Below are 22,745 nucleotides of genomic sequence, written 5' to 3'. Positions count from 1 at the left end.
AAGCTCGCTTGACAAGATTCTGATAGTATTTCGACACACGACAGTTCGATAGAAATCAAAAAAGGGACACAAAGGGGTCGCATGAAAGAAACATTCATAGTGTGATGGATAATAGCAATTTGTATAGTTTACCGACATTTACGCAAAAATCACATCTTGGTTATTTTTTGATAACTAACAACAGCGATTTTGATTATGAATTTATTTTATAAAATTCTAAGCTTTATATTCTAAGCTTTTATAAAATTCTAAGCACTACAAAAATATAGATTTTAAGAAAATTGCTAAAAGAGATCTGCCAAAATTTATTTTCTAGAAGATTTGAAAAGTTTGAAACTTGATGGCTAAATGTAAATATAAAATTATGTATGTTAAAATATTTGTAATTAGGCACATAGGTCAGATTAAGTTTTTATTAAATAGAGTAACGCATGCAAGGGCTATCTGCCTAAAGAGAGAGATGCCATCGTGGAGGAATTTTGAAGAAAAACTGACCTTTGAGTGGGTATTAAAAATAATACTTATAATTTTCATTCAAATTATATTCATATATATTTTTTATGTAAAACTTTCGGGTGTATGCTAAATTAGTGTAAATTACTTTACACGAAAAATATAGTGAATGCACAGAAATTAAAGATTTGCACATGCCGGAAATGATAAATAGGAAATATATATGGGTGTTTATGCATGTGCTTGCAAAAAGCATGTATCTGCCTTTGACAAAATACTTAAATATTCATTAAATTATTTATAAATGTATTTGAAATGAAGAATGTATTCACTTATAAACAACTGTGAAAGTACAGTGAAGAAATCTAATGATTAAATGTATCTAATTTATAATGATTATAAATGTTATCTAAATATATAATAACCTTAATATTGAATTGTAAACATAAATTGAAATCCTGTTGACAAATACGTTATAAAACTATTTAAGCAAGAATTGTTCGTATTGGAAAGCAATCTGTTAAAAGGTATTGTAAAGCAAATGCTATGAGATGCGCACTTAAGAACGTAATAAAGAGTTTTGGAATATGTATTGTTGAAATGAAGGGAAAAAAAAAATAATAATAATCTGATAAGTATAATTAAAAGGATTATTCCCTTTACATTTTATAATAACTCAGTTACAAGTTTTAAATAATACTTAACTTATTTTATTCCCTTTTAGAAATGTTCAGAGAAAGTCAAATACTATTTAATACCTATTTCATTATTAGTAATTAGCGAAATACTTATTTAAAGTATTTCGCTAATTCCTAATAAATCTCTAATTTAAAATGAACCGAATAGAGCATTAATTATAAATTGACTTACATTTTTCAATTTAAAAGAAGCCAAAAAATCATGTCATATTTAAGAAAGTATTTTAGGAAGAAGCTCTATAAATAGAAAAGAAATAATGCATAATTTTAATATTAATAATACAATAAACTTTGATCTTAATTTTTGTACCTTAACCGAATAAAATCGAATTACCTTAATTTTTTTTTCTAATGTAATTAACGAAAACTTGTGAAAATATTTCATTCAAATTAAACCATTCTAGAAAAAACTGTCCTGTGAAAAGTATAGCATTTAATTCCGTTCAGAATGAAATGTTGTTTAAAAATATGTTGTTTTCACATACTTAGGACTCTGAAGTGTTGTAAAAAAAGTAAATATATACATTTATATGTATATTTGCGACGTAATTACAAAATATTTACACCCGAACGCGTCAAATCCCATAGAACTCAATGGTAAGTGACCCAATGTTTTGGTCACCACGTAGGGATCGCCGGTGCTTCAGAGCAGGGTACGGAGAAACTTGTTTAGCGCGACTCCATCTTACTTCCTACCTCCATGGTGTGAGCATACTTTTATTTGAAAAATGTTTCAATACAATATTGAGGAATTTTATTGCTTTATTCTGGTTGCATTTAGCATACTTCCAAGAATACATTTAATGCTTATAAATGTAATATATTGTTCTCAATTACATACCTTTTTTTAATACCATATCTAAGAAGTTTTGTATTACCCCATAATATATATTTTTTAATGGAAGTCTGTACAGAGCTTCAAGTAAAGTACCACTTCTGATGTATCAGTTTTAGCCAAAATCTAATGTATTGTTCCCATTAATATAAAAGTCTCAAATACTAGAATTGAAAAGTTTTGGATTATATTTTAATATAGTTTTTCATTAAAAATTGTTATGGGCTGCATGTAAAGTATCACTTCCGGTTATCCGATTTAACGCAAAATCTAATCAATTCTATATATGAATGAAGAAAGCTTAAATACAGAAAGTATCAAATTTTTTTAATTTTCATATATGAGTTATCGTAGACGAAGAATTCGCCACACACATATAGACATCGTTGTAAAAATAGCAAAAGCATTTTCTGTGGATCCTTTATTCGTGCTTATTCATTGAAAATTCACAATCGAATTTTTGGGTTCAAAACATCTCTCCCTTACCTGTGTATATAGGTATGTTGGTTGAAGGTAAAAATAGTAGTGCTGAACTATAACCAGAATGTTTTCAGATTTTAAGTTGCAAAGCATTTAAAAACATTTATCAGTAAGATTGGTAATGCTTGATCAAAACTTCATAAATTTTAAACAGGTCTGAATCTGACTGTGGTTTATGGTTAAAATTCAAAAACTGTAAATATTTATAAAATAAGTCTTCGTCATGTATCACCAATAGTGGCAAATGCCAGTTACCAATACAATAATGAATCGCACAGATTAGTATTAGATGTGTTGTTTCTGCATTGTGGTGTAGTTGATATTTGTTTTTAAACCTAATAGTATAAACTGATGTAATGCTATACATTGTTGAAGTGTTAAAAACAGGGGTCTTGTTTAAGAGACCAAACCTCTCTCTCTCCCCTCTCATTTTACAGATTGCCAGGGCTATCATTTTCGCCCATGGTACTATTTGAATAGGATGACACGATAACAACAGCAATGGTTATGTTATATATCGGAATAATTTGCCATTAATATCCATTTTGAAATTTCCACTATTTTTGGAAGTTTGGTGCACAGGACTGTCAGATTACCTCCTATGATACACATTTTGGTCAAAGATATATTAAATTTGTTAAATGGTATTAGGAAATATATTTGTTCTTATGTAACTTAAAGGTTATACATTATTATAAAAATACCATCATTTGTATCTGTGAGCCCTTTTTTAAAGGGTGTGTATAATAATTCACTGTAGTTTTACTGTGCGAACGCTGTATATGAAAAGCGCATAATTTAAAAGAAAAGGACTATTTATTTAAAAACTTGTAAATTAGAATAATCGTTTCTGCATTCTTTCTCTTCTTTGAGCACTGTACTTCTTATACATTGATATTGCAATAAGTAATATAACTGCTATACCAGTCATATAAATAGCTTTCCTCATGAATGAAACAGGAGCAGCAGTTGCAATATCTTCCTCCTCAATTTCCATTTCTTTCTCAGGCTGTGGTGGAGAATCATCCCGAGTTTCTCTTTTCTCTTGGGTCTTTTGTTGTTCTTTTTTCTCTTGGGCCTTTTTTTGTTGCTGCTGCTTTTCTTCAACTTTTTTGGGTTGAGCTTTCTGTTGTTGTTTTCCTGTATCTTCGTGTTGATCATTGTAAAGAGAAATATAATAATTATTTTTTTAAAAAAGGACTTCTGATGTGAAACCTAATTAGCATTTTCAATTACTCTAGATATTTCAAAATTTTAGGGAAATTATTAATTTTATTTCATTATACAGTCAAAAGTCGTTAATCGGGACTTCGGCGTGGAAATATTTTCGTTTTCAATAACGTCTGAGTCACTTTCTTCACTATCGGAAGCGAATTTTAATGACGAGGAACTTGATTTAAATCATATCAAAGACGGAGTATATCGAGATAAAATACTACATTTAGTACGGAATTATAAACCAAATAAAATAAAAACATCTGCCCTGAAGATAAGGATAGTGCTGACAGATCAACTTCCAATCCGCAGCGTGAAATTGATAAACAGATTTCGGATTTCAAAACATACTTTCGCTTTGTAGATACAAATTACATATTAGTAAATATATATCGGAAATTCTATTTGACATAATCGAAAGTTAAGCTTACTTTTATAAAATTGCTCTAACAGTCTGCAAAAAATATTAAACCGGATCCAATTCGAAGATTAAGGAACAACGCAATCTGCAACATTAACTGAATTAGATAATTTTAGCTTAGCTTATACTGTCCGTTACACATTAAACGCGCATGCGCACACACATATTCGCAGGGGTAAAGATCTTACGCGCACTCGTAAACGCCTGTGCGCATGCGTGAACGCGACGCATGTGCAGAAAGTTTGTATTTAGGTCCGGATTATGGGTGTCCGAATTAACGACTTTTGACTGTAATTATTTCAATTTTAGTATGTATGGAGATCATAAAATGAGTTACCTCATTCAGTTATTTACTTTTAAGGAAATAAATGTGAAACTTAATTAACATTTTCAATTAAATCAAAAAGACCAATTTAGCCAAAAAAATCTCTTTTTTTTTTTTTTTTTTTTTTTTTTTTTTTTTTTTTTTTTTTAATTATCCTATTTGATTCCATTTCTAGGATTCCAAAAATGTTTTATTTTTATTCTTATGATAATTAGAAGAGAAAATAAGGAAAATTCACCGGAAGTGCCATTTAAAGAGCTCAGTTTAAAGGTAAACATTGGTGTTACCCACTTTCTAATTTTACTTATTTGTGTAGAAATTTTACTCAACCATTCTACCTAAATTCTGAAACTTTGGAAAATATTAATAATAAGGAATTTCTTGCCTCTGGCAATAATTATCTGGCCATTTGGGAAAAAGACAAAAAGGGGCTAAGTGGAAAAACCAAATCAACACATAAATTTATCAATAAATTATAGAATTATTATGGAATAGCTATCCAAAGCGAATGTAGCAGTCAGTAGTTATTGCTGCGTTTTCCCATTGCTGCTCTAACAAGACGAAAGAAATGCACGGATAGTGCCCAGTAGCAGACAGTTGGTGTAGATAATAAAAAGAGCAGTAAAAAGTGGATTGAAAATTTCAGGTAAATCTTCTGGTATTCCAGAATATGTGTTGAACGTTATTAGCCTACATATTTGAGTCTATGTGACAAAGGCTTATTCTCAAAACGTTTACATCGAATGACTCAAAATTGCAATGAGAGATTTAATATAATGATGTAGTATGGACAGTGTTGCGGAAAGAAACTTTTGGAGAACTGAAGACTATATGCTAACTGGGTGCATATATAATTGTTTTAATTTTTAATTCAGGATATCTTGGATTACTTCTTGTGTTTGAATACTTAAGAAATCAAAATCACTTAGTATCAGTTGAACAAAAAATGGTTAAAAATTATTTGATATTGACAGTGAATGAATAAAGAACTCGAAACGATATTCCGTACTCGTTTCGACAATAGGCAAGAAAAAATTAAAAGCCGAAGGGAAATCAAAATCACTTATATGAATATGAAGCTAAGGAGGCCTTGGTGTACAAATGTGGTGAATTTTAAGTCTGTAATCACAGAATAACAGTTTTCCTGCTAAAGGGAAATCTTAAACGCATTTTCTGAAAAACTCATCTGTTTTATTGTTTTACATGCATGAAATTTACCTATTCAAAACGTTTTACAGATATTTCTATGCAATTTCGCTACAATTTTCTTTATATAATTGACTAGATCTTTAAGCTAAAAGGAAAGCTCTCTGTATTAATTTGATTTTGTAATTTAAAGGCATTTTTATGTAAAATAATAGTTTTTTTTTTTTTTTTTTTTTTTTTTTTTGACTGTCTATTTCGTGTAATTTAACATATTTCAATAAATTTTCGAACTATTATAAAACGTTTAGCTGATAACATAAGTGAGTGTTACAATAGTGTACTGTATCAAGGGAATCAAAGTCCGCCGGCAACCGAAGGTTGCTGAACACTGGTAGCTCGGTCCCCCAGGGGGTTCGAATCGCGGCGAACGGACTGGCTGCATGGTGGTTTTCGTGGTTTTCCTCATTTGTAACGTGTATGCGGATCAGTTAACCTTAGAGGGTCCTCCACGAAGTCCATCCCGTCCATTAGGAAAATAGCCCTTGTGTGCTTTGCCATAATTAAATAAACCAACCAAGAAAATCAAAATATATGCATTTGGAAAAAATATTGAATATTTAACATAAGCATTAAATTTGCCAAAACATTTACATATAAATGTCTGTTTTTTCAAATATTTGTGAACAGAACTGACATTGCAAAGATTGGCAGAGCAGTGGCTGCTTAGGGCATTACATAAAAAGCAGTTAAGCTATTAAAGACCTACAATTCTTCTCCCAGCAATAGGAGAAATATTAAAATGCGGCATTACAGAGAAATTGATATATCAAATATAAGGAATTACTGACTCATGGAAATAATCTGGGCTCGGACCCAACAGAGATTACTTAGGTTATGGCAAAACATCGAAGGCTATTTGCCTTCTTGGAGGATTTTCTAAGGAAAACTGGCTCATATCTGCGTTAATATACGGAAGAAACCGCGACAATTATCAGATAGCCAGCCTGCTTGCCGGGATTTGAAGCCAGATCGAACTACAAGTTCATTTTACCTCTTTGCCGCTTATGGGCGCAGAAGCTGTACAACCAAATCGACAAATAATTTTATTTTGACAAAAAAAAAGATTTCGCCCATCTAAAATAAATAATCATGATTTTGATATTCTGTACTTTGATTTGAAAAGAGCAATTGATTGTTTATGGTGTCCGATGATATTCAGAGCTTTCAGAAAATACAATGCCGAAGAAATATTTATGTGTATCTAATTACTTTAAGAATATGAAGTATGTTATTATACATTTCAATGTAAAATAACATACTTCATATTTTTAAATATTTCACTTTAAGTAAAGAATTAAAAAAATGTCTGGCAAGAGAATGTCCACGTGGTTCAGGCGTGAATATTGATCTGTGGGCGATTCTTTGGTGGAAGGACACGGAGCCATTTTCAGAGGACGCTACGTTTGTAGACAAAAAACGTACGCACCGTAACAGTTCTAGCAATTAAGTGTACAAAAATTCTGAACATCTTTTGCGACCCATTTTCCCTTATAAAGCAGATATCCCTAGAGTATTTTCTATAATCAAATAAACTAAACATAAACATTTTTAAAAATCATTGTGCTATCATCAGAATTATTTTTTAGAGGCATTTTCGCACAAATCGAAAAGCAGGAACCTTGCTGCACTCATTCATGAGGAACAGTAGTTTGTATAATTTAGTGGCAATTCCGCATAAAAGTACCTCTCTTTGATTATCTTTCGATAAAATAGGAACAGTTGTTTTAATTATAATATAATTAATTTATTTTACAAAATTTTAAATTACTGGAATCCACAAATATCAATTTTAATAAACTGTTTATATTGTCTGTATTAACATGTATTTATGTGAAGAATTATATATATCTTAAATCTCTTTTTCAAACATTTTTAATTTACCTTTACACTTCATCTAAGTTTCAGACTGATGTGTTTGAAAATTATGAATGGATTTTCTTCGTCGTTGAAACAAATATATTTTGAAATCATGATTTCCCAAGCGCCTGATTTTCATTGAGGCAAACAAGGCATGTGCCACAGGCTTGCGCTTTTAAAAGAGCTTTCAAATCCTCATATAATATGTAAATTGTGTAAAATATTATGCATTTTTTTTTCAATCGTGAGTTTTAAAAGCATAAAATTAGAAGAAGGAATGAAATGTTTAACTTCGAATTTTAGTTTTTATGATTTCTTTAAAAATCGGTCTTTAAAATTACAGAGAAAAACTCCATTTTTTAAATTTAAAATTATAAATTATTACATTATGATTTATAGTTATAGAAACCACATAAATTTTTTAAATAATTCCAGCATTAATTAAGGTGCCAGAACATATAAATATCACAAAATAACCCATCAATTAAAATGATTTGAAAGAAACTGATTTTTTTGTTTTAATTCTACACTTCATGTCTATACTTGATTAACTGAATAGATAAAGACCTTGATTACATTAATTTGATTCTATAATTGAATTAATATTTTATAGGATATACTTTTTCCTTCTAGTGTTTTTTTTTTTTTTTTTTTAAAGTAAAAAAACAGGAAGTTCAATTTCAATTTTGAGATTAATTCTAGAGTTTTTACGCACTTTTTAATAGCATCGTTGCCATTAAGTTATTTCCAATTTTCTTGTCCACTTGAATTATTATTTTTACTACTCCTTTTTGCTCTTTCATTACCAGAAAAATTCAAATCTCCACAGTTGATTTGATTAGCCTTTATATTTTGAATATTTGAATGATTTATTGAACTGTCTGAAAGCTGGATAAGGTATTTGAATAAGCTTGTTCAGTCTGTGATTCTACCCTTCTACAATATTGTTTGTTATATTTCTACAGGAACACTTTTTTTATTCATCCATTAACTGATAAAGTTGTCAAAGAATTCTGTTAATTGAGATGCCTTTAAGCAATTTTCTTCTATTGTTAAATGAATAGCTTTCAACAATAAATTGCTGAGGAAGATGCGTTAATGTTGAAAGCATTCTGATACTCAGCGGATTCCTTCATTTTTCTGATACAGATTTACTGTACGGGTGTCTTCTTCTCTAGTTCATTTTGACTAGAGTAGGAATGAATGTTACAAAAAGAGGGAGGGAAAAGTCACGTGAATAATGATACTAGGCTGGTTGGCTGTGTGTAAGTGTCACTTGCTCATGATTGGTTACACCTGTTAGAAAATTTCATGTAGCCATAAATCAGGGTTCGTACGGTCCTTAAGAGTCCTTAAATTTTTTGGAATTGATTTTTGGTCCTTAAAAGTCCTTAATTTTGGCTAAAATCAGCAGAAAGTCCTTAATTTTAATCATCTGAAATTTCTGTCTCTATTTATGACTGCCATTTTGAGTGTGAATTAGCATTTTGGAGGAATATTTTTGGCGATTCACTGACATATATGGTTATCTTTTGAATGGGTTCATGGGTTATAATTTGTTTCTATTTCTAATAAAAATGATGGGATACACGAGTTTCTAAGCAAGAAGTGAAACATAAGCATTTCGAAATTCCTTTTTTCTAATAAAGAACACTTTAACTTTTCGCTTTTGGGGATGTGAATTCTTTTATTAAGCAGCTCTAAATTTGGCGACTTGTCAACATTTTGGCGATTTTAGGATCAGTTTCTATAGAAAATTTTTAATTCCGAGATCTGACAACTTTTCGACCAGTTTTTTTAAAGCATCATAACATTGATAAATTTCATTAAAATAATGGTAATATATTGAAATTATATATAAAGTCATATTATAAAGTTTCATTTTGGCAACTTATACAATATTATGAATCTGATAAATAAGGCATATTGCTATGAAGCATAATTTACAAAACAGCTCTTAGCAAGAACAAAATTACCTATGCAATTAATTAAAACTGTCTTCTTTTTAATTTTTCCATAGTAAGCATTTTTCCCATGCAATTGTCTCGGAATATTCAAAATTCTCAGAATATGCATCAGTTTTCTCTATAAAATTAATTTTACACTTTTTCCCTCCTTTTTTTTCAAAATATTTCTGACTTTTTGCTGTTACAGAATTGGTAGGGATAATTTTTCTTTAGTATTTTAGACATTGCAGCTTGGAAAGTTTAGAAGGGTTTGAAGTCAAGATTTATAGACTCACGATCCTAGAAGATTTGAGAAATATGTGACAAAATGAAAAATGTCTCCATGATATCGATACGTAATGGATGTATTTTACAGAAAGTTTGGGATGAATTTCTTACCTTTTGGAGAACGTCTGGAAGAACAATGAAAACATAATATTTAAATGTTTTACTCCTGATACTAAAATCTTTTTCTTAACATGTTTATCTTCCCTTTATTTTCTCTACCTTTCACTAGACACAAGCATCAAAAATATCAAAAATGCTTCTAATCTTATCACTGGGCAGGCATTATAGAAAGGGATTTTTTTATTAATAAAGAAATTGAAAACTTACAATTTAAAAGATTCATCTAATATGCCTTAATGCATCATACACAGAGCTGGCACTAGGCATTTTCCCACCTGATACAATCTCTGTGGATCCTAAATTCTAAACGTTTTGCTATTTATAGATTTTGTTGTTCGGTGTGTCACTGAATTCTAAAAATTCTGCCACACCAGCTTTGTAACCGGGCTTTACCATATATATTTCATATTTCTTCTGAATGTTCATATTACTAAAGAAATAGAATTAGCCACTTTTTCTATACATTCTAAATGCAACTAGTGTTTTTTAGAATAACAGAAATAATTAGATCCAAAAATTCTAAAATGAAACGGAACTGTGTTGAAGAAAGAAACTGAATACATAAAGAAAATTACTCCTCAAAGATATGTGCAGTTATTATTATGTAACTTACCCAATTGTTTATAATTTCAGCCTTTCAGTTTATGATTCAGTCGGGGGTTTGGGACTATTTAACTTTTACCAGACCAAGTAAACCCTCATAGGTACCTTGTGGAGAGGTTGACAAGTTAGGAGATAAGCACGCAGAAACTAGCATTGAGACAACTCTCTAATTGTTAGAAAAGATGATTAAAGAGAAGGAAATCAATATAAACTAGCCAAAATGTTTGGAAAGGCTTCAAATTAAAATGAAGGATTTTAATTTCAAATTAAAATGAAGGATTTTAATTTCAAATTAAATGAAGGATTTTAATTTGAATTTTTTAACAAATATTGTTAAAACATAAAATTTAATAGTGGCCATGTAAATCCATAATGACTAAGGTTATCTAATTACCTAATTTAATTATTTATAACTAACTGCTGACCCTTAAAAGTTATCTCTACATATTAAAGCGAGTTATTGCCTTTCATTAACACTTACTGTGGTCACAAGATAAAACACAAAAATTTTTAAATTCAAGTAAAACTTATTCTTTGCATCTAGTGAATACAAAACAACTTATCATCTGCGGTACTTTAATCGCTTATTGGAACATTAAAGTATATTAACTGGGCTACAATCCCTTGGAACTCTACACAAAGCTATGACACTATCTGCATCAAACAAAGCCTGACTAAGTTTCAACACTTGCCAACTGTGTCTACATCAGACCTTTCAGGTTTGTTCTAATGAGCATGTGTCTCTCTAAGACAAGCAACAGCGGTGACAACATTCAGTCATTTGTTATGAATCATGCTGATTATGATCTTACTTCTCATTTTAACCTATACGTTTGACGTAAAATCTACTCCTAACTTTAAACTGTCTACTGAAGTATATTGCTCATTCTTACATTACGTTTAATTTTTAGTGTGTTTCTTATTCATATTTTAAAACAACAATGTAATTAACTTTACTCTGTAACACACATATTTCTTTTCTTATTGTCTGAATCATCATCTTTTAAATATTATGTAAAAACTTCGGAGAATTATTATTTTGATATTTGCATATATTGTATAAAAAGTTCCTATAATATCTAGCACAGTATGTGTTTCTAAGAAATTAATGTAAATAATCCTAAACGTATAGTAACTATAAACGTATAGTTTATGGAGCAGAATTTTTAAGTGTATGATACACTGTTCACTTGTAGCAACGCAGGATTCCAATGTACTATTTCCTTCAAAGGCCTTGTATGTCCATGTATTTCAGCAATATATGTTTAATATGAACCCCTTTCTCTCTGGAAACTTAAATTCAATCATTTACGTAATTTTTTACAGCGTCGAAAATTTTGAGAGGAAAAAAAACACAGAGAGAACTTTTATTAAGAATTATTATTAAAATATCATGTATTTTTGAACAGTCATTTAATTTTGAAAAAGTACGTTTTAAAATCGAATTAAAACAATAAAAATAATAAAGGAATTTCAGTCTATAATAAAACGTTAACCCTCCTGGTAGTTGGCCGCAGTACACAACTTGTAGATTTCCTCCTGCAGAGGGCACATGACAGCTTAAGAATAATAGTAAGCCTGTTGTCCACGTGGGGGTGCAGAGAGAAAGCATCTTTCTGAGTACAAGCGTTCTTACTTACTGGGCTGCGAGTAGATCAGTAAATTTATCGTCATATTCCCCGAAGATATGAAGTCAAAAGGCCTTCATAGATCGGTACTTAAAGAATTTATCTGATAATATGGTCAATAAAAGTCTGAATTTCTTTATCACGGACTATTTTTGACGTATTTAGATTCCTAGCAATTTCTATCATGAATTAAAATGCAATTATTCAAATGAAATTTGAATTATTTTGTGTAGTCTGCGATTATATTATAGTTAATATTAGTATTCACTAATTCTCGAATATGGGGCTAATGGCTTCAAAATAGGGGTATTTCGCGTCAGGTTAGTTAGTTAAGCGTCAGGTTAGCCTCTGCATAATCAGAGAAACAAAAGGAATAAAAGTAACGTAATCCCCTTTGGACGTAATTTAAAATCTGAAACCTTTCAGATTTAACATTACGTCCAAAGGGGCGTTTTTTCTAACGTTTTGTGTGTTACTTTTATTTATTAAATATCATGTTCTTTGCACTTAAACGATAAAATTCAGTTCAACAGCAGTGTCGCAAAATGATTTTTAAATGAGCATATCTTTAGCATTTCCGATACACCGTTTCGCGCGCTGGAAGTAAAAAGGTTTTTTTTCTTTTTCCCGTAGACTGTTGCCATTGCTCGTTTTTAAATCGTTGAGTTTGTCAATCAAAAATTCGTTAAAGTGTTACAAAATATTAAATCTATAATAAAACAAATTCCAAATTAGAGCTTTCAAATGCCTATATTCGGTGGAGGATTAAGTTATTCAAAATGTGATGGCTCTAGGTACTGTTGTTTTATCACATTGCGAGAAACATACATACATTGATGCAGATTCGCCATTATTTAATTTCTTTAAGTGTAACACAGGGCGATAATATTGATGGCAAGAATTTGAAAAATGAAACTGACATTTAAAGTTTTTGACGCAAAATGCGAAAACGAAAATAATAGCCCTTCTGGGCTACCGCCCTCTGAGCTAAAAAAAGCATAAATTGCATACACGCACTGAGCGAATGCGCCCATCAATGTTCCATTATTTCTTCTCAAATTCTTTTCGATTTTTCTATATTTCTTCAAAATTAGTGCAATATTTAAATCGTTGTTTTCTTGGAAATCATTCCTGGTGTCATTAAAAAGGTCTACGGGTCTTTACCTATCTCGTTGTAATTGCTATAGTGGTCGGAATCTTGTAATCTCTTAAGATAAAAGGAAGGTTTGCCGTGACTCGTTAAAAATTTGGTTGAAGTCAAGGTTTTCTTTTTTGTTTTGATATGTTTCATGTAACCCTTGTTCCTTTCCAAGGCGCAAGGCGGTCCATTTTTCCATCCATATTAAAAAAAAAAAAAATTCTAGAATCACAGCCTTTCTCCTCGACTCCTGTAACTTAACAGACTCTATTTCGTTTTGAACTGTTGCGTTTTTAGCCAGCGCGTAGACCCTCTCATTTCCCAAAAAACCCGGTGAGCCTGCACCCAATTCAAGATAATATGTTATTATGTTTCTGCGAGCGTGTATCTTGTTCGTGTATGCAAACTCATTTTTGAGTTACATTTATGTGTTAGTTGAATTTTTGATGTTGGAAAATGTTTTCTTACCTTTGAAAGACTTTATGATGATATACACTGGCTATCATTAGAAGGAAAAATCACAAAAATGACGATTACTCAAGAAGGTACATGTAAAACTTAATGAAACTGAACCGCAGCACTTAGTAAGGTATAAAATTACATGAAAAGAAATTACTAGACAATTATGGTGTTATAAAAATTAGCTCATGTATAAAATGAACAAATCCAATGTACCAATTTGGTATAGGAAAATCACCTTCAATATGACGTTTGCTCTCCCCTAGAAGCAATACAGCGATGTACGATGCTGTCAATTATACGATCGATCAGTTTCTTAGGAAGCAAGAGCCATTGCTATTGCAAAGCACATTCAAGCGTGGTAAGGGTCTGAAGAGGAGGATTAAAAGCAGCTTACGTCTTCATAAAGCATCCCAAAAATGCTCGATAGGTTTCAGGTCCGGTGGTCGAGCTGGCCACTTCATGCGCTGAATTGTTTGTTTGCTGAAGGTAACCATCCACGATACGAGCCCTGTGAAATCTAGTGTCATTGTCCTATAGCAGAAAATCATCACCTATTTCCTCGGCGTAAAAGCGCATATAGGCATCAAGAATGTCATTTCTACAGTCCTGAGCATTCACGGTTTCACGTGAAAAGACATGAAGGTGTCTGTGCGTCCACCCAAAGAGATACTACCTCAAACACAGACACTGCCTCCTCCGTATGCATCTCTTTCACGAATGTTTGATAACTGGTTCCAGGTCCTCTCCAAATCACATAACGCCTATTTTCGCCTTGGAGGCTAAATCTAGACTCATCTATAAAGAGAGAAACCCTCCACTGATCAGCCGTCCAGAGGATATGTTGACTTTCCCTTCTATGACGTTAAGTGAGCGGTACGCAAATGGCTGGTAGCCTCGCGTACAAACTTCCTTCGTAAAGCTTTCTACGTACAGTTGACGTTGACAGCAACTTTCTAGTAGCTGCTGCAAGGGAGGATCTGAGGTGAGTCGGAAATGCGATTCCATTCCTTCGTGCGCATAACACCAAATATCGGTCATCGGCGCTCGTCGTAGCGGTTGGCCGTCCTCGGCTGAACCTCTTGGATGCCGAATCTATAGTTAGAAATTGTTGCCAATGTCTATGAACCACAGAAAGACTCACATTTATCCATTTGGCTACTTCTGTCTTTGTTCTGCCTGTAGTCACCCAATAGCTCTCCATCGCAGATCTTCGGTCAAATGATGGCTGGAGGTCATTGTTACGAATTGGCTACCCCAGATTTATTATCTGGGTATCACAGCGAAATTTACAGGCTTTCTCTCAAACATGCAATTTTATGCTCCTTGTAGATAATGCATTCCGATTGCACCGCCACTAATTTGTATACTGCAGTTGTACACATAATATTTTGTCAACTCTTATTTGGCAATGTATTAAAATCTTATACGGATTGGCTTTTTTTTCCGACGAGTTATCATTATTTTTACAATTTTTCATTAATTTTTGGTAACCAGTATACACTGAAGTGACAAAAGTCATGGGATAGCAATATGCAAATATACAGATGACAGTAGTATCGCGTAGAAAATGTATAAATGCAAAGTGCTTTGGCAGGGCTTTCATTTGTGTTCAAGTTATTCATGTGAAGAGGCTTTGACGTGATTATGGCCGCACGACGAGAATTAACAGACTTTGAACGCGGAATGGTAGTTGAAGCTAGACGTATGGGTCATTCCATTTCGGATATCGTTAGGGAATTCAACATTCCGAGATCCACAGTGTCAAGAGTGTGCCGAGAGTATCTAATTTCAGGCATAACATCCCACCATGGACAGCGCAGTGGCCGATCACCTGCACTTAACGACCGACACTAGCGAAGTCTGCGTAGAGTTGTCAGTGTTCACAGACAAGCAACACTGCGTCAAATAACCGCAGAAATCAATGTGGGACGTACGAGGGACGTGTCCGATAGGACAGTGCGGCGAAATTTGTCTTCCTTGGGCTATGCTAGCAGAAGACCGACTCGAGTGCCTTTACTGACAGCACGACATCGCCTGCAGTAACTCTCGTGTGCTCGTGAGCATATTGGTTGGTCCCTAAACGAATGGAAAACCGTGGCTTGGTCAGATGAGTCACGATTTCAGTTGGTAAGAGCTGATGGTAGGGTTCGAGTGTGGCGCAGACCCCACAAAGCCATGGACCCAAGTTGTCAACAAGGCACTGTTCAAGCTGGTGGTGGTTCCATAATGGTCTGGGCTGTTTTTACATGGCATGTACTCGGTCCTCTGGTGCAACTGAACCGATCATTGACTGGAAATGGATACCTTCAGATACTTGGAGATCACTTACAGCCATTCATGGACTTACGTACTCAAACAACGATGGGATTTTTATGGATGTCAATGCGCCATGTCACCGGGCCACAATTGTTCGCGATTGGTTAGAATAACATTCTGCACAATTCCAGCGAATGATCTAGCCACCTAGAACGCCCGACATGAATCCCATCGAACATTTATGGGACATCGTCGAGAGGTCAGTTCGTGCCCCAAACCCTGCACCGTCAACACTTTTTCAATTATGGACGTCTATAGAGGCAGCATGGCTCAATATTCCTGCAGGGGACTTCCAACGACTTGTTGAGTCCATGCCACGTCGAGTTGCTGCACTTCGCCGGGCAAAAGGAGGACCGACAAAATATTAGGAGGTATCCCATGACTTTTGTCACTTCAGTGTAGATATCACATTAACATTAGCAATATTTTATTATGAACGCTGTTCTGAAATTTCATAATTATTTATTTATTTTTAATGCCATTTATAATAGCTTCAGCTCTGCCTCCTTTCGTTAAAAATTAACCCAAGGAGTTCAAATATAATAGGTAGTTTGTAACTCCTTTTTTATTTATAATATTGATTTTAGTGTAAAGTTTAGTTTGGTACTTCGAAAAGCTGGGAAAATATCCTGTTTCGATATAAATAAATTGATTGGGTGATTTACAGAGATAATGTAGTTTAATTTTTTTTAAAAAAAGATTAACTTACTGATTGGTACTTGAATATTCTCAGCAAAAGGAATAATGTCACTCTTGTCTTCCCATTCCTAGTCAAAATGTACGAAAATTCTCTTAATTTTTATGAATGAATATAAATTAGTGTGTAACAAACATTAAAGTAGGATATTCACGGTATGAGTACCAAAATATTGTCAGATGGTTTATTTAGTAACTCTAGTAATAAAATTCCTATTAACTTTTATCCTTATTGGCAGCTTACATTTCATAAAAAAAAATTACAGATATAAACATTTATTTTATTTTCACGTATTTTATGCATTTTAAGCGCATAAACTTTTCACACATCAGCTTAAAATTAATAAAAAATATATGTGCATTGTCATCAAATTACCTACCTTTATATTCAAATGTGTAGCTGGAGTAATAAGCACGTGCTTAGGGTATCAAGGACAGGAGTATCAGAAAAAGATAGTTAGGGAATCAAGGAAAGAACACACCACAAGAAGTTCCCTTGTCGATTTTTGCTTAAAACGTATAGTGCAGCTAAATAAGACCGGTAATGAAGGAATGGGGAAAAAACTGTAGTAAATGTGTGTAACTGCACCAAAATCTTTTAAAAGTTTAGGTGTTTTAAAAGTCTTAATAAACCCCTGGTGTATATGTTGTACTGACTGCATTTTATTCATTTATTTATTCCCCCCTCCAAATATAAGTATTTCATAAGCAAAACGGTTTCTTTACGTATTAGGGCCAATTAGCCATCTATTTTAAAAGGAAAGAGAAGGAAAACAAACTGACAAGGTCTAACACTTCCTACTTGATATTAAGAAGTAAATTTTAAATGTCCATATTTTATTGATATTATTGAGACACATTTAAAAATGGTGAACCTGCGGGCCATATATGTTTCAACATACAAGAAAAAGTTAAACGTTTGTAACTCGATCGAACTGCCTGTAATATTGATCAACCCGATAATTTACCTTATTAAAAATTTTAATAACGAATTTTGATAGAAGGTCACAGTTCGGCAAAAAAAAAATCTTTCTGAAGTGGTGTTGTTAATGAGAAAGTATCGACCTGATAATATTATATATATATATATATATTAATTAATGACATTTTGTTATATTATTGTTATAACTATTGTATTAATTGATAACATTTTGTCTAAATTTAACTCTTTTTAAACAGATGGAAATCTCACAAAATCTTTTACAGTTAAAACGTATATACAGTGTTCTTAATAAATAAAAATATATTTGCATGAATTTTCATTTTTCATTAATCTAGGAATAAATTTGATACAATAAACTCACCTTGTCATCAGGCTCCAGATTTAATGTTGTAACAGAAATGACATCGTGATTATCTGCAAATAAGAACAAGAACATTTATAGTTTAAGTTGTGCTTAATAGATCAATTAATCGATTTACGGCAAATATTTTATTATCGATCTTTAAAATTTCGGTATGTCTTCCTGACATCATTTAAATGATTTTACGTGTGACCGTATCATTGAAATGATCAAAGAAGGGCGAAAATAACAAATGCCGCCAAGGAGTTCAACATCGTCCACAGAGTTATTTTACTGTTCTGTAATATTTAAAACAAATGGAATGGGTAACCAACGTTACAGGAAAGGTTGTGTTACAAGTAAGACGCTGCAAGAGTCAAATACATTGCATAAAAAAATCGGGCATAAAGAAGGGGGCACCACAGCGCAGCAGTTGCGGAAGGTGTTCCCTGGTGTCGCAGGACAACGCATTTCCCAAAAAACTGTAGCCAGACATTTGGGAGAAAGAGGACTATACACTCGCAGACCTGTTGTGTGTCCCATCGTCCAAATAGCGCCATACTGCCCCTTTGCAATGGTGTCGCGACCATCGCAGTTGGATTGACCAAGACTCGACTTACATACTATTTTCAGAAAAGAGTTAGGCATCGGATTGTGCACGCTAATTGATTTGTCATAATAGTAGTATCGTTTATCGTCCAGAAAGTATGCAGGAAAGGGACTGATTTGCAATATTATAGTACGGCCCGGGATCATGATTAATGCCCGCATGCCCCTACATGTAGTTACAGTTGGGACGGAAAAGAGTTTACAGTTGTTACAGTTGCTACGTGTAGTTACAGTTGGAAAAGAGTGGGATCATAAAGTGCTGAATAATATTGTACAAAATATGCGTGCCATGTGGAAAGTTGCATCACAATCCACAGCAGACATATTCCGTACTAACACCTTTCTCAAAGGTTTCTGCCGTCGTTCATATACATCTTTTCATTCTTCCATACATAACATCAAAATAACACTTTTCTACTTTTGAATGTTTCAAAATTTTCTGTATTTTCCTGGATGTCCTTTTATTCTAATATTTTAACTATTTTATTATGCTTCTAACTCCACTTAATATTATACTGCCTTACAATTTGCGATCCATCTTAGCAATTGTCTAGCAGTGTAATTTGAGATGTACTGCTATAGAGTACAGGCCTGTATTAAACCATGATTTTCGATTTTACGCTTCATATTAAAATATTTTAAATGAAACGATAAAAACCTTGAATAGCAAGTAGCCCAAACGGATGTATTCTTTCTTATTTTAATCCTTGTTCTACATATAATATTACAGTGATATGTGTGTGGAGGGGGACGACAAGCCGAGGCTTGGCTTTACCTTAGGGATCGATTTGTACTTTTGCTGCCCCTTTTGGGTTCAACAATCACCGGGTCCTAGAACTGTCATATGTAGTACAATCTCTATTAATATGCAAAGAGCTTAAGATGATATTGATAGTCTTCTTATAACTGAAAATCATTAAAGCTATTTTATAGAGAGATGAATCAAGAAATACGTTAACTGCAGCATCTCGTTTATCATTGAAGCACTGGCTATTTTGATATTTAATATCCATGTCATGTTTGTTGAAATACTAAATATGCATATATTTAGCTTTAATTAGAGAAAAACAAATACTTTTTACCTGAGAGTTCTTTTGTGCTGGCTGAGATTCCATAATAATATCCTGTTGGAAGGTAGACTCCTAAAGCTCTAAAGCATGGTTTCCATTGCGCCCGTCCTTCTGTATCCAAGAAGACCTAAACGAAACATTTAAGTAAGAACCTACGACCCTTGGTTTTTGCGTTTTTATTTAGAAATGCCGCAGTTTGGATTATTTGTGTAATACTGTATTTTTTCAAACGTATATGAATTTCAATATGGTATAGTTTTTATAGACTTATACCATGTTCATTTATAGTAAGTTTCAAATTATGCGTCGATTTATTAAAAACTTATCTATCTTAAAAACTATTCTATGCGTCGATTTATTAAAAAAGGCAATCCGTATTCACTTTACTTTTACTTAAAAATCGATTATTGCATGCAATTTTATGTGTTGTATATTTTATGTGCAGATGAGAAAGATGGAGTATCTTACTTCCTTAGCATTTGAAATCAAGAGAATACTATCAAAATTACGTTTAACACACTTATACAAAAATTTCTATTTTCGGACAAGAATAAGTTCCTTTGTTTATCGATACCATTTTTTAAAAAGAATTTAAACTGTTTTTAAAACATCTGGAGAAGCAGGTTCTAAATCAAGCATACTAAAATGCAGACTTCATTTTTTTTTTTTTTTTATGCAGGAGATATTACTGTAATTTCTGAACAAATTTAGAGTAAAATTTATTTATTTTATTAAAAGGAATTTTATAACTATATACCAGGTAGAAATGTTATTTATTTTATTAATAATGAGCAGTTTTTCTGTTGATAATTTTTGCTTCCATTATTCTGCCGTTTATGTTATTATTAAGTAACATAGATTAAGGTATGTCTTCAGAAACCAATCTGCTTATCAGAATTCAAAATCCTCATATTTGTTCAACAGTTTCACAAAAATATGAAAAAGGGTTACAAGCATCGTCATTTTTTAATTTTAGTTAAGCAGTTCCTTTCTGTATGTATGCAATATTTTTTCCTCCTATTTTTAGTCCTTTTATTGAAAATTTTTATTAGCATTTAATAATCAGTAAGAAAAGTATGTAAGGTATTTCTCCCGCCTTCTTAGCGTGCCTTCATGATGTAGTGGTCTGCATGCTGGGCGCGTATTCTAGAGGCCCGTGGTTCGATTCCCGGAGAAGGCTTTGCTCATTTTTTACTTCTCCTGCTTCCGAAATAACCTAATAGTCTCTACAAGTATTTATTTAAATTTATTTTAAAGAAAGTGCTATTAAATTGTGACAATTACGTTAATTTCCTAACAGTTAAATTTCATTTTTATATTTTCCTACTCTTTTCTTGGTTATCGTCGCGATAGCTCTTCCACTTGGAAAACTTTATGCAAATCTCATTTACTCTAGAACAGTGGTGACAAACTGACTGCCCGCGGGCCGCATGCGGTTCGCAAGCATTTTTATGCGGTCCGCGAAAACATTTCAATTATATGTTTGTTGAAAGTACTGTGTTACAAAGACTTCGAGATTTTAGTTATTTTCAATTCTAGTTTACATTATTTTAATTAAACGAACTTCAGTAATGCACCAGAAAAATCTATAAATGGAACTAATTAATTTACAGTGTTTTATACAAAAACCTGAAGATTTTATTAACTTTCATTCGTATTTATCAAAAAAATAAATAAGCTCAGCTACGAATATTTGCATTAAGAATAATCACTTTGTTTGGAAATATATTTATATCTGAAGACCTTTTTTTTCACAGTTAAAAATTAATAAGTAAAGAATACGATTGATCGATACCGTGCTTAGTAATTTCTCTGCAAGGCTACAAAAAAATGCCATCAACAAAATTGTATTGCAGATACCAAAATTAAGATTTCAGATAGGTAATAAATTTAAATTTGAATTTTTGCCTTTTGAGATATTATTATTATTATTTATGTATGTTTTGAAAAATATTTAGTAAGCGAAAGTTAAAATTTACGACTCGTCAGCTGTTTTTCAAGATCGTATATTTGGCCCGCATGCAGTGTGAGTTTCAGACCATTGCTCTAGAGTAAGTTTAATTACTATAGACTTTTAATTAGCGACGTAAACATAGTAAGTTCTTGCTAAGTGCTCGTCGTTTCGGTAAGTTAGTCCTGCATTTGTTCACTAGCCTTGGTTTGAGAGCCTTTAAGCAGTCAGTGAAAGATGAACTTAAAATCGCTGTACTTATTAAAATTCAAAACAAATGGTCAAAGAGTGACATTATTGCAGTTTTTAATAGAACTTAATTCTGATGTTTTACTGCCTGTAAGTTTGACAATACATATATTTTGTAAGCTAAATAACTGAAAAATATTTTTTGTATGCAAGATTCACGCAGGTACAACTTTTGTTGGGCGAAATAGTATTTTGACCATTTCGTTTTTAAAAATTAGAATATTTGAAGTGTTAATCAGACGTACTAACATATTAAAGCACATAAATATACTAACTGTGAGTATGTTAGACATATACGATACAGCAATTTTTGTGGGATTTTCCAGATTTCGAAGTGGAACGTGACAACCACCAATTTGGCCTTGTGTTCCATCTTCATCATGCTTGTATGATATCGAACCGTTATTCACCACTGCAGAAATGTAAGGATGTCGATGCTGAAATTAAAAATATATAATTGCATTATAGCATTGTCTCAATAAAATGATTATTGTATTATGTCGTGGAAACATTTTAAGTAAAATTGTTGCATACACAGGAGAAAGCAAATTAGACATCTGTAGCCGTTATAATTAGTGTAATTACTTCACAGAGCATATGCTTAAGGTTATCAGAATTTGATTTAAACGATTCTACATTATATAAAATAACATATGTTCGCTTTCGTTCTGAACGAGCATTTGAATTTGAAATATCTGCGCTAGTAAGATCATTAATTAAGAAAGTCGAATTAAGTGAGTGGCAAAAGTTCTGTCGTAAGAACTTTGACTGTTGGATTAATTCGGAAATTCTATCTGTCAAATTAAGTGACTGGCAAAAGATATATTCGTCCTTGGCATCAAGACAGTTCCAAACACGCGTTGCAGTCGTCGAAAAACTACGACAACACGCTAAAA

General features: G+C 32.4%; 1 protein-coding gene across 4 annotated transcripts in view; it reads right to left on the bottom strand.

Moving 5' to 3' along the window:
• Positions 1-3,263: 3,263 nt before the first annotated feature.
• The window catches only part of LOC118180039 (VIP36-like protein), a 57,951-nt gene continuing 38,469 nt past the window's right edge, over positions 3,264-22,745 (bottom strand). For 2 of the 4 annotated variants that reach the window (XM_085817257.1, XM_085817258.1), the window contains exons 5-9: positions 22,125-22,286; positions 19,662-19,776; positions 17,992-18,044; positions 16,701-16,758; positions 3,264-3,612 (exon numbers count right to left, since the gene is read on the bottom strand). In XM_085817257.1, the coding sequence (XP_085673383.1) occupies positions 3,302-3,612; positions 16,701-16,758; positions 17,992-18,044; positions 19,662-19,776; positions 22,125-22,286 (699 nt within the window). In that variant the 3' untranslated portion in view covers positions 3,264-3,301. The remainder of the gene's footprint in view (positions 3,613-16,700; positions 16,759-17,991; positions 18,045-19,661; positions 19,777-22,124; positions 22,287-22,745) is intronic. The other 2 variants (XM_085817260.1, XM_085817259.1) reach the window with 2 other exon arrangements.

Source organism: Stegodyphus dumicola, chromosome 5 (genome assembly GCF_044657685.1).
Source record: "Stegodyphus dumicola isolate Sdum_Otavi_A_Nest chromosome 5, ASM4465768v1".
Taxonomy (NCBI): Eukaryota; Metazoa; Arthropoda; class Arachnida; order Araneae; family Eresidae; genus Stegodyphus; species Stegodyphus dumicola.
This window is presented reverse-complemented; position numbering and strand designations above follow the sequence as displayed.